This window comes from Heptranchias perlo, chromosome 18 (assembly GCF_035084215.1).
Source record: "Heptranchias perlo isolate sHepPer1 chromosome 18, sHepPer1.hap1, whole genome shotgun sequence".
Taxonomy (NCBI): domain Eukaryota; kingdom Metazoa; phylum Chordata; class Chondrichthyes; order Hexanchiformes; family Hexanchidae; genus Heptranchias; species Heptranchias perlo.
The window spans coordinates 42,264,707-42,280,956 of NC_090342.1; the positions used below are offsets into that span (position 1 = coordinate 42,264,707).

A 16,250-nucleotide genomic window follows, 5' to 3' on the forward strand; every position below is an offset into this window, starting at 1 on the left:
TATTGGGACCATTTTTCTTTCTTGTGAGCCTCTTTTAAAGAGACTTTCTAATATGTGTGATTATACTTGTTTCAAATCGCACAATCAGCTTTTCATTTGAATAGTACATCAAATGATGATGAAATCCCATAAATTAGTTATCACAATCCCTTAAATGTCTCCGAGTTTGGAATAATTTCAGTGTAAACTATTTAAATTATACAATTTGCTGTTACAAAATGGTACGACTTTATACTATTCTGACAACTGTAGTTTGTCAGTTGCTAACTGTTGACATAGCCATAAGAAGTTATCTGCTGCAATTCTCTAACCAGTTAGAGGCTTTGCTAAGCATGGTTTTATATTTTTATTGTTTCTGAAATGCATAGCATATATCATTAAGATGTAAAAGTTAAGTGAAATGAAAATTAACATCCCTGCAATATCTATTACTCCTGTAAGTGGTACTGTGACAAGTGTTTTCAATGCCAAAGGTATCATAATTCCCTATCACCGCCTATACCACACACAATATAGTGACCCTGTATCACCTTGTGATTGTGCAATCGGGCCACTGGGTTCCCACAAATCACTCAAAATGGATTGGAAAACATTTCCATTTGCCATTTTTTCTCAGTAACTTAAATTTCTAATGGCAAACATACATAATAAAAAGGTCAAAAAGTTACACATTTTGCAAAAACATGGGGCACTAAATTGGGCCATTGTTTCGGCACTACATGGCCCCTCCGACATCCAAGATGGCGTCTTGGATGCGCACGCCGTTTCCTGCGTGACGTGCGTCAGACGCCATCCTGGTATAGGCGTTTGCGCAGGTGCAGATAACGAACGTGTGCAACGCTGATTTAAAGTGAGAGACACCATTTTGGGACTTAACGCTCAACTCAGCGCACAGTCTTAACCCCGACCATCTGAACGTGTCTTAGAGTGCCTGGAGGACCCCACACCGAGCTATTTAAAGGGACCATGCAGGATTTACAGGTTAGTGGCTGGATTATTGTTTCTGGCTGCCGAGACATTTGTAACTGTTTTTGGAGGTCTCCTAGACTTCAATACGAGGACGCAGGGACGTAGCCTAACATTTAGAGCCAGGACGTGCAGCAGTGACGTTAGGAAATGCTTCTACACGCAAAGGGTGGGAGACGTTTGGAACACTCTTCTGCAGATGGCAGTTGATGCTAGCTCACTTGTGAAAGTTAAATCTGGGATTGATAGATTTCTGTGAACCAAGGGTATTAAGGGATATGGGGCTAAGACGGGTATGTGGAGTTAGGTCACAGGTCCACCATGATCTCATTGAATGGGGGAACAGGCTCGAGGGGCTAAATGCCACGGCCACTTGCTGCCTCTTGATATGCGCCACCTTCTCCTGCAAGAAAATGGGACGTGTGCCTGGGTGATGTGCCTGTCATGGTTGAATAGCTGCCAGTGTGTGTGGCCTGTGAGTTGAGGGTGGGCAGCTTGAAACTGTGGTAATGTGTAAGGGTGAGAGGAAGCATCTGATTGGAAGAGTTGAGCACTGATGGAAAGAGTTTATTGGTACGTGGGGGATGGGGGGTGTAGTCCATGGTGTAGTTGGTAGGAGACGCCACTTGACAGTTGACCTCACTCACCTTAACCACTCATGTCAAAGCATTGAACTTCTTCCTGCACTGCATCCATGTTCATGATGCTGTGCGCCTGGCATTGACTTCGTCCCCCGCTGCCTTCCACTGTCTTTTGAGTATTTGTCTGGAGGGCCTCTTGCCCCCCCCCCCCCCCCCCCCCCGCGAATATAGGAGGTGCAAACTTACGTCCTGCCTGCATAGGGTCCGTCGGGCGCGTTGTCACTACCACCGTCCAAAACGGACCCTTATTGAATTTTTCCCCCACGTTTTTCTTTCCATTGGATTGTCATATGTGTTTATTAGTGCCTTCATTAAGTTTTTACTTAACGGTCTTAGCCTCTCTCAAAAGCTTGGTCTTGGATTGATATTTTTGCCCAGAACAATGATTCTTGTGAGCTGAATTTGGTTTGTGCAGCCTGAGCATATACAGTGTACCTAATTTTCCTAGATACACAAGTACCATTCAGTAACTGAACTGCTGGAATGTTCATCCTTAGCTTCTAACATTTTCTGTTCAGTTGTTTTTCAAACTTATTTGAAGAAAATCTAGAGGACTAATTTCAAAAATTTCATTCAGGTGCAGAGACTGTGGTGGGGGTTGAAGACAGTAACTTTAGCCTTCTGAATGTTTAGCTGGAGGAAATTAAGGTTCATCCAAGCCTGCATATGGGATAAGCACAGAGGCAGTGGAGGTATTAGGAGAGGTGGTGGAAAGGTACAACTGGATGTCATCAACATTCGTATGGAAGCTGACTCATACCTGTGGAAATTGTTGCCAAGGAGCAGCATATGGATCTGGAAGAGACCAAGGATGAATGTTTCGGAGATTCTGGAGGTGATGGCACAAGGGTGGGAAGGGAAGTCATTGCTGGAGATGTTCTAGTTACGATCTTATAATAATCAAATCGACTGATTTGACTTATTTAGTCATTGTAAATAAGTAGGTCTGATAATAGTACATGTGCGTTACATGGCATAACCCACCTACTGTTTTAAAACAGTTTGTGTCTAGATGCTTTCTCTGAACCTATATTATTCAGACGTGCATTTTCTCCAATCTAGATCTCAGCTCTAACAATTAGCAGATTTATCCCAGAGAAAATAAGCGCAATAAAGTTCTTGTATTCTGTTACTTGATGTCCTATCCAGAATTGTTAGCTATGCTGTGTGTGATGATATCTCCACGATGTATTGCATGAATATTCTCAGCCGACATTGCTTATCATGTGATGGGAATATGTATTGGAATGTGAGTGCGGACGATGGATGGAAGTTAAATGGACAGAAAATTGTATTGGGTTCACTGAGCTCCGCATCTAGATTTCCTGATATGTGCTCCCATTCTGGAGTGGAACGAGCGCACAGGGGACCCAGCAGGGGGTGCAAAGAATTTTGTGGGCTCATGAGCATTCATGATCCTCCAGCCCCACAAAAATCTTTAATAAAACTTACCATTGCTTTTATTTGAGCAGCCTACAGAGGTCCCTTTAAGCACTGCTGGTTAGGCTGCTCTATACCTAGCACCGAGGGGCAGAGCATTCGTGGAGCATGCTGTGTACAACGGTCCTTGGAAACTGTGCTACAGTACCATATACATCACAAGACTCCAATTTGCATGCCCTAATGAGGTGCCCAAATTTTTCAAGTCCTATTGTATGAAAGTTTACAGAAAATATTTTTTGAAAAAGCATCGGTGATAGAGATTTCATTATCATATGAGTGGGAGGAAATTAAAGGCCAAGTAATATCATTTCAGCTTAAACAGATGTTGCCACCTTTTTCAAAGTCTAAAAATGAGAATGGGCTGCTATAGAAGGAACACCTGTATAGGAGGAAGATCGAGGCTGGGGGTAGTTGGTAATCTACAGAATATATTGGGATGCTTAAGTGTGGAACTGAGAAGAAAATCACAATGGATAAACCTGTAAAGAAGTTCCAGATCTTAGATACCTACTCTGACTCATATGTCAGCTGAAATCTCCTTCTTTACAAGATGTCTGGCGAGGTCATTGATACCTAGAGGGTAACTTGAATATAAATACATATTTTTTGGAAGGGTGTGACTAGAAACCCTATTGCAGTTGGAACCACTTAGTAAAAAGGTCACTGAGCAAATGGGATGGACAGGACAGAAGTATTTTAAGATGATTTATTCATTGGGTTAGAATTGAAGGGGTCTTTTTATTTGGTTAAACAGCGAAATCAAAACCGTGAAAGATAGAGGGGTAAAATTTCACCTCACTGCCCGGGCTGCCATTATAGAAGCTGTCCAATTTTAATTTCCATTGAAATGAATGGAATTGAAAATCGGGTGGTTTCTAGAACGGGCAACACCAGTTTGATACCCAGGCAGCAAGTTGAAAATCTACGCATGAGTTTCACCTTTTTTAAAAATAACAATAGCCAGAATGGTATCGGAACTCACATTGGTGAAAAAGATTCTGCATTTAAAAAAAAATGACAGCAAGAAATAAACAAAGGGGCATTAAAGCAAAAATCTGATTTATTTATACCGTTTTTGATTTTTTTTTTAATTATAGAAACTTGCTGTTTAAGTATTGCACTTATTAAATAGGAAGCCAGCATACAAAACATCATGCTGGAATAAATAAGTGGTACTGTAATGCAATCTAAAGTGGAACTGGTGCTCATTATCATTGACACAAGCCTGTAATTAGATTGGAATAACCGTACTCAGTCCATCAATAACCTATGCACTTGTTTGCACTGCTATTCAGGGTTTGTAAAATATACAAAATAGGGATTTGAGCCATAATATCCCTGGTGCAAATGATGTAGCTGAGTTCAGATGTTTTCAATTTCGATTGCCGAACCTGAATTAGCTGTAAAGGAATTTAATTGAAGTCAAATGTTGAAACCCTGTATTGCAAATTTCACATTACTGTAACTTTCAATTGCCCTTGTTAAAAACAGGGGTATCATTATAATCATTAGAAATAAGACAGGAATAGCACAGTGGGAATGAAGCAGTAATAGTACTGTATTAACTGGAACTGAGGCAGAAATTGCAAATTAATTGTGGGAATGAAGTAGGAATAAAACTGTAATCTGAGAATGAGGCAGGCATAGCACTGAATTACTGGGAATGATGGGTCCTAATTGCTAAAGTAAAATAACACTGAAGACCATTTTATTTTTGCAACTTTCAGTTCTGGGACTGTTGTGCAGTACAACCACAACCTATGTAAAATCAATTCCTCGGGCAACTTTCCATAGCCGCAAAGGTTTTAAAAGCTGAACCCCTAGTGGCCCTATTTTAATTTGATACATGTCCTTGCTACCCTAATGAGTTCAATGGGCACACCATTGAAACTGCTTACACTAGGTATTTTTTTACATAATTGGTCTGAATGTTATGCACATGGCTTTTAAATTATTTTTGAGAATAATTACATTACATCACACCAAAGGACATGCTTTAAAAGTAAAGCAATCTGTCTTAATGCAACTAAAAATGTGTGTACAAAGGTTTTAGACTGGGCTAGCATCTGAATGAATAATTTAGCCAGTGAGTGTCATTGATGTATGTCACAAACATCTGTGAGCTCTGTAGGGTGTTTTTACAATTCAAATTGTCATATAGTCATTGTGTATTGAATATTTTAAACCCCCTCAGTAATGTAAGCATTGCAAAGAAGGTTATTTCATAGAGACTGTCGAAGATTGATGGTAAGCAGGTGTTTGGTTATCCACAATTTACCGGAATGTGGGTTGAAATCTCATTTCGAACTCTAAATTTTCACTTGGAGCATCTTGCTGGAAGTATCTCCAGTGTAAATGCATGGAAATGACTGCATAGTTTAAGTTAAAATTAAGTTGACCTTATTTTTCCCCATCCATTCATGTGTGGGTTTAGTACTATAGAAAAAGATGACAGTAAAACGTGTGTAGTATTTTTGTAACTTCATTAAATATTTGCAGTACGGAATCTTTGTTCCGTTCAGGCGAAGCTTATTGCAAAACAATATTTTGGGAATAAAATAGTCTGACCAGAACTTGAGATATTAAAACAAATGGTTAAAATATTCTAAACAGCAGTTATATTTAATCTGCCTCAAATTGATTGTTGGATTAATAACCAGCTCAAAGTGAATAGTTGCTGCTAATATGTGGTTTCTTTTATTTTTGAGAGTATGTTGCCCTTTAAATTTTCCCTTGCATTTTTCAATTCTCCTGTTCTTTCCATGCCATCCATGCTTGGGGATGAAAGGCTACATGGATGACCTGTTGCTGGACCTCTGCCCGCGCTTCTCTTGAGTTGGGCATGTTGGCTTGTTAAAGAGTCCCAGTGGCGACTCTTCCTCATTGTACTTCCTTCTGAGGAGGCATTTGGCCCCTGCATTTCCTGTAAAGCAGCTCAGCTAAGCTGAAGAAGTCAGTGGGTTGCAAGATCAAACCTGAACCTTGCACAATTTAACTTTTTACTATGAACTCTACAGCAAAATCTTAACTCTTCAAACAAATGCGTGATAAAACAAAATAAAGATTTAAAAGCTGCTTGTCCTTGGGGCAGATATATGTATTATTTCTATTTAGTCTCACATAATTAAAATACCCTGAGTTTCAAATTCATTATTTGCCTTAATGTATTGTAATTAAAACTGACTGTCTAACAAAAACAGATTTTAAAACTACAAGTTTTTGCATCCAAAAATACTTTCTAATTATAATGTAACAACAGGTTACTTGCTGCAGTATCAGATTAAAATAATAGATTCCCTAAACATCCCAATCAGGAAGAGTACAGAAAGTACTTAACTGAATTGTTTGGCTTTCCAAAATGGTGTCACACGCATGTCCATGTGCAACTGTAGTAATTAATACATTCAGTAGTTGCAAACAAAACCTAATTAACTCTAATCACTCCACTATTAGCAGTCATGCCTTCAGCTGCCTAGGCCCTAAACTCTGGAATTCCCTCCCATAACCTCTGCGCCTCTCTCTCCTCCTTTAAAATGCTCTTTAAAACCTAACTCTTTGACCATGCCTTTAGTCACCTGTCCTAATATCTCCTTATATGGCTCGGTGTCAAATTTTGTTTGATAAAGCTCCTGTGAAGCACCTTGGGATATTTTACTACATTAAAGGCGCTATATAAATGCAAGTTTTGTTGTTGGTAACTTGTCTGATTGCTGTTTGTGGGTTGCTTGGTTTGCCTACAAAACAATCATCACACTTGAAAAGTAATTCATTGTGTGAAGAAGTGCTTTGAAATGTTTCATCGACATGATAAGGCGCTGTATGAAGTGCAAAACTTATTATTCAATTGCAGCTTGCTACAATTACAGATCCAAAGTGTAGGTATTCACAGGTCGAATGAGCTTCTAAGCTTCCTGATACGGTCAGTTTAAACTAACTCAGATACCATGTCCTCTTTCTGGCAACCAAGGGTCGTTTCTGCCCTTTAACTCCAATTCAATCATATAAAATGGAACTCATGTGGTCAACTTTAGATAGCCCACATAAGCAGGATGGGAAGGGTGTCCGGATAGTACATCCCTCTGCGCCTAAATGGGTATACTGACCAGAACTGGAATTCTACCTATTTGTTGCCCCCTACCTCCCCAGGGAGAGGGTGACAACATTTGCTGAAACTGAAATCTCGTGAAGGAACTGTATCTGAATTTAGGTTCCGAGACCTTCAAAAGGGGAGTTCATGAATTTCAAACATTGAATTTGGGTTTCCCAACCTCATTTATTGCGTGTTAATACTTTAGCTACAGCCGTCATTTGCATGGTAATTCAGAAAATAAATCCTTCACATCAGAAAACAGCTGAATGGCTCCACATTCTTTATGTTTGTTTCAAAAAAGACAGTTTAATGAATCTGACCAAAGCAATGGTTCTAACTTAAATGCTGATCATTATCAGAAATTTGGTTGAGGATTGTAACAAACAATCATTAAATGATAATATAAAAGATTTGTAACATATACTCTTCTGCCCTTTTTACAATGCATTTTCTGAAAGAAAACAGCAATTAAAGAACTTTTGCTCAAAAGTTACAGGGAGAGATGTAAAGACCATAATGACATTCTCAGATTAGTCACAAGAAATCACAGTAATCTTCATTGTCAAGGTAGGATGTAGATTGATAAGTAGTATTTTCCAGTTGGTGACTGGCGGCACCCAACTGCAATTCTTTCGCCATCACAGCAACATTTTAATGGTTTAGACTAATTGTTGGTGGTGAACCACAGGAGTCAAATGATATTTATGTTAGCCAGCAATGAGGTGAACTATAATTTGAGCTGTTTACTGTGTTGTAAGTATTGAAAACTTGCAACAAGTTCCCCTTTTCTGTGAATTTGGAACACGAGTGTTGCCAATCTTGCCCAGAAGGATTTGATTTTAAACAAGTAACATTTTAGGGTTGATTAAAAAGAATGTTGGTGCCATCCAGCTTTGAAACACCTTGGACCAGCCTTACTGATGCTGACCAGTAAGTTCCTCCGTTGATTATAACTGGGGTTTCAACACTAAGTTCCTGAACCCATGTAGGACATTGATTGACTCTTGTGACCAACTTACTGGCCCATGCTGGTTTCCACACCTCTACTGCCTTTCCAATTCATCCAGATCCATGCAGAAGTTCTATCAGCTCCAGAGAGGATGCTGTACAGGAGTTTAGTTCCTTCTGTGCATTATTTTTAGTGCAGTGGTTAACGTGTTCATGTAAATGTTTCATTCCCACTATCACAACCGTTGTCCCATTTTAAATAAATAGGTTTACAACTGCATTAAAATAACGCAGATAGGAAGGCAAACACTAAAATGCTGCACAGACAAAATTAAATTGCAAAATGGGAGTGCCATTTTTTACAAGTTATCATCAATCATCAAGCCATTGGTGGCTTAAGGAATTTTTTTTGTCTCCATTCATAAATGCAGGTGTGGCACAAAAACCATTATCAACCAAACTAAAAAAAAGCCACAAAGTACACACCTCAGTCTTTCATCATTCATGTATTACATTGAAGGCAGTTTAACAATGATGCTCTGATGACATTCATAGAATTAGAAGTGAAAACTAAAATAGAAGGTAAAGCAGTGAACAAGGCAGGAGTTTCATTGACCATAATGCATTATATATTAACAATAAATAATACTGTGCCCCACGTCCAGTGATGAGCTGGGTTTTTCAATGTCCTGCAGTACAACTTTGTGAATGTGTAAAGAAGAACATTGGTAATCAACAATTACATTGTGTATCTATATAAAGGTCTGAGACATGTCAGTCACACTTCAGAAAGTCATACTGAGAGATATGATAAACTGTCACTTGGAAAGGCATGGTTTAATCAGGGATAGTCAGCATGGATTTGTTCAGGGAAGGTCATGCCTTACAAATCTGATTAAATTCTTTGAGGAAGTGACAAGGAGGATTGATGAGGGTAGTGCAGTGGATGTTGTCTACATGGATTTTAGTAAGGCATTTGACAAGGTCCCACATGGCAGACTGGTCAGAAAGGTAAAAGCCCATGGGATACAGGGAAATGTGGCGAATTGGATCCAAAATTGGCTCATTAACAGGAAACAAAGGGTAAAGTTCGATGGATGTCTTTGCGAATTGAAATCCGTTTCCAGTGGTGTGCGACAGGCCTCAGTGTTGGGTCCCTTGCTGTTTGTAGTACATATTAATGATTTGGACTTGAATGTAGGGGGCATGATTGGCAAATTTGCAGACGACACAAAAATTGGCCGTGTAGTTGATAGTGAAGAGGATAGCTGTAGACTCCAAGAAGATATCAATGGGTTGGTGGAGTGGGCGGAAAATGGCAAATGGAGTTCAACCCGGAGAAGTGTAAACGGGAATATATTGAGAGGGGTAGAGGAAGTGAGCTTACGGAATGCTTTCTGTTATTAGCCGAGGTACAGAATATAAAAGCAGGGATGTAATGATGGAACTGTATAAAATGCTGGTAAGGCCACAGCTGGAGTATTGTGCGCAGTTCTGGCCACCACATTACAGGAAGGATGTAATTGCTCTGGAGAGAGTGCAGAGAAGATTTACAAGAATGTTGCCAGGGCTTGAGGAGAGATTGGATAGGCTGGGGTTGTTTTCCTTGGAGCAGAGAAGGCTGAGGGGTGACTTGATTGAGGTGTACAAAATTATGAGGGGCCCAGATAGAGTAGACAGGAAGTACCTGTTTCCCCTAGTGGAGAGTTCAAGAACTAGAGGACATAGATTTAAGCTGATTGGCGGAAGGATTAGAGGGAACATGAGGAAATACTTTTTTACCCAGAGGGTGGTGGGTGTATGGAATTCGCTGCCCGAATTGGTGGTAGAGGCAGGGACCCTCAACTCATTTAAAAAGTACCTGGACCTGCACCTAAAGTGCTGTAAGCTGCAGGGCTACGGACTGGGTGCTGGAAGCTGGGATTAGAATGGGCACCTGGTTGTTCTTTGAGCCGGCACGGACACGATGGGCTGAATGGCCCCCTTCTGTGCTGTATCTTTTCTATGGTTCTACAGTTCTGTGGTTCAGGTTACACATGCAAATTTCTGTATCACATTTTTTTAAAAATACAAAAGAGAAGAAAACCAGTCATTTCCTACTGGATTCTTCTGACCTAATTGACCCCAAGTCCCGTCAACAAACAGTTAGGGGTCGATTTTAGGATGGCCGAGCGAGTGCGTTGGGGGCGGGGGCCTCGTAAAATCGGGGAATCCAGGAGCGCGTCCGGAGCCCGGCTCCAACTCGCCCACTTCCGGGTTCCCCAGTGACGCGTTCAGATGCGCGCGCAGCTCCTGCATGTGGGACTCCCAACAGCAATTAAAGCCGGCGGGATGACAATTTAAATACTTACTTACCTAGTTGAGGCACTTGACAGACCTCATTGACAGGAGATTTTGGCAGGGGTGCAATTTTCATGGATCCTCAGCGTGTTTCCCGTGCTGTGGGAAACACTCCCTGTTGGAGCAGACGTGTTTCAGCCAGCAGCCAGTGGGAGATGCAAAGGATTATTTGACAGTTGGGCGGAATACCTCATTTAGTGCAGCAGGGCACTCTGTCATTTCAGACAAAATTTTGGCTGCAACACCTTTGTCTTTCCACTCAAAATTATTAATTTATACCCTAAACTCTGCTGTGCAAACACATTTACCTACTTTGCGGACCCCCTTAAACTCACACCTTCAGGATGGGGGGGCGCCATGGCTGCATTCATTACTTCATCCGAGGAAGAGCAACATCACCAGCCTCGCCAGGCATGCTGTCCACCTCCGCCATGTGGAGCTCCACAACACAGTGCTGCGCCACAGGCACCTGCACAAAATAGTCATGCAACTGTATGTGTTCAGTGGGTACATATGCATCCACTGTAGGTGACCCAAAGGGTGGCATCAAGTGTGGGTGTTCATGGTGAACCTCATGAAAGGGACTTATTGCACAAGCCAGTCAAGAATGGCCAAGACGTGGCAGTAGTGTTGACAATATAATATTTAATGTGAGTTGAACCAAAATCAAATATAAATAAAAATCATGACAAACCGTCAAACACCCTTGTGCACCCCCTTTGTGCTCACAAAACCTTTGCCTTACGCTTCCTACTATTCATACGTGATGCATCCCCTGTGGCTGCAGCAGAGGTAGTGGCAGGTTGGGTGACGGTGATCGGGAAAGAGATGCATCAGAGGGTGAGTATAAGACAGAGCCATGAGATTGTATGAGGATTGGGTTGAGTGGCAGTGGTGGAATGAGTACTGGCGAGGTGAGTAAGTGCAGGTAAGTTGAGGATGAGGTTTGAGTGGGTGTGAGGAGTGATGTGATAGAGTCGTGTTGGCAATGCAGAAGGAGTTGTGGGGTGGGGGCGGTGATGTGGAAGATGGAGTGTAGGAGAATGAGTAAGTGTGCTCACTTTGGCTGACCTAGTTAGGTCATTGAAGTGCTTCCAGCACTGTATCCAGTTGCAGGATATGTTGCTGGTGACCACCTCTGCCACCTCGAGCCAGGCCTTCTTGGTGGCAGAGGCAAGCCACTTCCTTCTGTCCGCCGGGTAGAAGATCTCCCTCCTCCTCCTCGCCCCATCCAATAAGACCTGGAGTGAGGCATCATTAAACCTGGGAGCAGCCTTTCCCCTGGGCTGCTCCATGCTGTAATTTTGGCTGTTTGCTGCAGGAGCAGCATTGGAGGACTGCCCCTTTAAATAGGGCTCCTCCAGCTGACAGCCTGTGATGCGGGTGCGCAGTCTGCCCACTGCGCAGGTTTAACCCGGAAGCCAAGGTAAGTGGCTTCAATTTACTCGTGATCGCGTGGGGAACCCACCGATTTTACTGGGCAGGTTACCCACACACCCAGTCGACCCCCAACTGCCAACCTACCTCCCTGGTAATATCGGGGCCTCAATCTCTAATTGACCTCTGGAAGGCACAGCAATTGTACTTCGTGACCTTAAAGGGACACATCAAGTTACACATAAATGCATCATAGCTGCATAGTACGTTATGTGTCACATGGTATAATGCCCTTATACTTACAAAACAGCATATTCTCTGATTTACTGTAAGCATTGCCACAGATGATTTTCTGGTATTTATAAATAACATCTTCTTGTGGAAAACAGTCGTTTAGGTGATTTTTTACTATGTGACTGACATAAGATTGGGTTCTGTGATTATTATATGTAATATTTCTAATTGTATTTATAATTTGTGTTTTATGATATAAACATTTTCTTTCAATCTACAGATGTGACTCATGGATTCTACAGACAACACCACAATTTCTTTGACGATGTGGATTGGTCATACACTGGTAAGCAATTAATTGTGCACAACAACAGACATTTACTAACCTATGCAAATTTTATTTGGATAGTCATGAAACATAAGACAACATAACTTTGGGATGGGTGAAGACTATTGTGTGGGGATGGATTAATGCAAAAAAAAATACAGCAATCTGATTTATAATTCTAAAATCTGTCCTTACCCCATTACAAATAAATGGTGAAGACCACTTAGCCTTTGATAAAAATATATTTTGTTTTCTTAAATATAAAGTTCCTTTTGTAAAGGAGTAATTTTCAAGCATGTAATTAGTGGTGCATGTTTTCACTGGCTTGATGATGATGTTTCCTGGAACCCATATTCTTTCATGTTGTTGAATACTAAAGTGAGAATACGTTGCTCCTTAATTATAGGGTGGAGGCACATATTCATCCTACTTAGAAAACCAGTACCACAGATATTTCTGGTTATGAGTTTTCAACCCCACATCCTCTTCATCACAATGACTGCCTATTTCCACCTCTGTAACATCAACTGTCTCTGCCCCTGCTGCGGAAATCCTCTTCAATGCCTTTGTTACCTCCAGACTCAACTATTCCAATGTCCTCCTGGCCGGTCTCCCATCTTCTACCCTGCATAAACTTGAGCTCTTCCAAAACTCTGCTGCCTGTATTCGAACTTGCACCAAGTCCCATTCGTCCATCATCTATTATTGTGCTCATCATGATAATTTACAGAATTTACAGAAATGGACTGATGTAAGAACATCAATCTGCCTGGTTGATAATTTTCTCAATCACAAAACATTTCTGTGATAACTATTCTTTGTTATAGCATGATCCTTTAATAACCTAGGTATGTTACCAAACTCTCAGTGCTTGTACATATTGTAGACATATTTATTTCCGAAGATTGCATTCGGCCCATATAATCAGATTTAGTTAACAGCTTGACTGTGCATGAACACCTATCCAATAGCGATCATAACATGATCGAGTTCAAGGTAATGTTTGAAAGGGAAAAAAGTGAATCAGCTGCTAAGATTCTAGACTTGGGTAAGGCCGACTTCAATGGGATGAGACAGAGACTGTCCACAGTAAATTGGGCAAATCTGTTAATGGGTAAAACGACTGATGATCAGTGGGAAATGTTTAAAGAAACATTTAACGAGATACAGAATCGATTTATACCCCTGAGGGGCAAGAACTCGACTTGCCAAAAAAACAGCCATGGACAACTAAAGAGGTAAGGGACAGTATAAGACATAAGGAAAGGGCATACAAAAAGGCAAAAAATGGCACAGATCCTGGCGAATGGGAAAGATACAAAGATCAACAAAGGGTCACAAAACAGATAGTAAGAGCTACAAAAAGAGAGTATGAAAAGAAACTTTCAAGGGATATCAAAACCAATACCAAGAACTTTTATAGTTATATTAGGAAAAAGAGGGTGGTCAGGAGCAGTGTTGGCCCCTTAAAAACTGAAAGTGGGGATATTGTCATTGACAATGGGGAAATGGCGGACATGTTGAACGATTACTTTGCGTTAGTATTTACAGTAGAAAAGGAGGATAGCATGCCGGAAATCCCAAGAAAACTAATATTGAATCGGGGACAGGGACTCAATAAAATTAACATAAGTAAAACAACAGTAATGAGGAAAATAATAGCACTAAAGAGTGACAAATCCCCAGGACCAGATGGTTTCCATCCCAGGGCTTTAAAGGAAGTAGGTGAGCACATTGCAGATGCCCTAACTATAATCTTTCAAAGTTCTCTAGATTCAGGAACTGTCCCTCTAGATTGGAAAATTGCACATGTCACTCCGCTTTTTAAGAAAGCAAAGAGAGGGAAACCAGGGAATTTTAGACCAGTTAGCCTAACATCTGTTGTGGGGAAAATGCTGGAGTCTATAATTAAGGATAGGGTGACTGAACTCCTCGAGAATTTTCAGTTAATCAGAGAGAGCCAGTATGGATTTGTGAAAGGTAGGTCGTGCCTGACAAACCTGATTGAATTTTTTGAAGAGGTGACTAAAGTAGTGGACAGGGGAATGTCAATGGATGTTATTTATATGGACTTCCAGAAGGCATTTGATAAGGTCCCACATAAGAGACTGTTAGGTAAGATAGAAGCCCATGGAATTGAGGGAAAAGTACGGACTTGGTTAGGAAGTTGGCTGAGCGAAAGGCGACAGAGAGTAGGGATAATGGGTAGATACTCACATTGGCAGGATGTGACTAGTGGAGTCCCTCAGGGATCTGTCTTGGGGCCTCAATTATTCACGATATTTATTGATGACTTAGATGAAGGCATAGAAAGTCTCATACCTAAGTTTGCCGATGACACAAAGATTGGTGGCATTGTAAGCAGTGTAGATGAAAACATAAAATTACAAAGGGATATTGATGGATTAGGTGAATGGGCAAAACTGTGGCAAATGGAATTTAATGTTGGCAAATGTAAGGTCATCCATTTTGGATCAAAAAGGGATAGAACAGGGTACTTTCTAAATGGTAAAAAGTCAAAAACAGTGGATGTCCAAAGGGACTTAGGGGTTCAGGTACATAGATCATTGAAGTGTCATGAACAGGTGCAGAAAATAATCAAGAAGGCAAATGGAATGTTGGCCTTTATATCTAGAGGACTGGAGTACAAGGGGGCAGAATTTATGCTGCAGCTATACAAAACCTTGGTTAGACTGCACCTGGAGTACTGTGAGCAGTTCTGGGCACCGCACCTTCGGAAGGACATATTGGCCTTGGAGGGAGTGCAGCGTAGGTTTACTAGAATGATACCCGGACTTCAAGGATTAAGTTACGAGGAGAGAATACACAAATTGGGGTTGTATTCTCTGGAGTTTTGAAGGTTAAGGGGTGATCTGATTGAAGTTTATAAGATATTAAGGGGAACAGATAGGGTGGATAGAGAGAAACTATTTCCGCTGGTTGGGGATTCTAGGAGTAGGGGGCACAGTCTAAAAATTAGAGCCAGACCTTTCAGGAGTGAGATTAGAAAACATTTCTACACACAAAGGGTGGTAGAAGTTTGGAACTCTCTTCTGCAAACGGCAATTGATGCAAGTTCAATTGCTAAATTTAAATCTGAGATGGATAGCTTTTTGGCAACCAAAGGTATAAGAGATATGGGCCAAAGGCAGGTATATGGAGCTAGATCACAGATCAGCCATGATCTTATCAAATGACGGAGCAGGCTCGAGGGGCTGAATGGCCTACTCCTGTTCCTATATTCCTATGTTCCTTTAAACTCATCCACCTAGAAAGAACCGATATTCTCCTATCACAGAATTCAGTACCCTATCTGGAAGTCCAATCCATGCAATGATCACTCTTTGTGTGAAAAAAGAACTTCTTGACTTCAGTCTTAAATTTGCCTTTTGTTAGTAGTCATTGTGAGAATTCTGTGTATCATGTACAATGAAGACTGGTTGACCTCTCCATGAAAAACATAAAATAAAGTTAGAACTGTGAAACTATCATGTTCACTTTTTTCCACTTTCATCCCTTTACTCTCATCAAGAGTGTCTAGTGTCTCTCCATATCAAATCATCACGTAGGGCAGACCAATAGACTCCTGAACAGCACAGGTAATGCTGATGCCAATACAGCTTGTGTAAATACTGGAGAGCAACATGATTGTAGTTACGTTTTAAAGATTTGCTTCTCCAAGGTGTATCATCTTAGTCTTGCTGTTTTTCTCTAATTGAGAAACCTAGGTGAAAGGTCAACATCCAAAGTGCAGGACACCACTGAGGTTAGGAATAGAAGACAAGATAAGGTAAATGAGGAAGAAATGGTTAGGTGACACCAAACTTAGGTTTTAAAAGCTTAATTGGAGGAAGAAAGAACCAAGGGATACGGGGAGCTGTTT

The 16,250-nt window shown here is 40.9% G+C and overlaps 1 protein-coding gene across 1 annotated transcript in view; it reads left to right on the forward strand.

Annotated features, from left to right (window-relative positions):
* LOC137334809 (receptor-type tyrosine-protein phosphatase zeta-like) overlaps window positions 1–16,250 on the forward strand; it is a 256,238-nt gene that overhangs the window by 33,807 nt on the left and 206,181 nt on the right. The window contains exon 2 of the mRNA XM_067999798.1: window positions 12,320–12,385. Within this exon, the coding sequence (XP_067855899.1) occupies window positions 12,320–12,385 (66 nt within the window). The remainder of the gene's footprint in view (window positions 1–12,319; window positions 12,386–16,250) is intronic.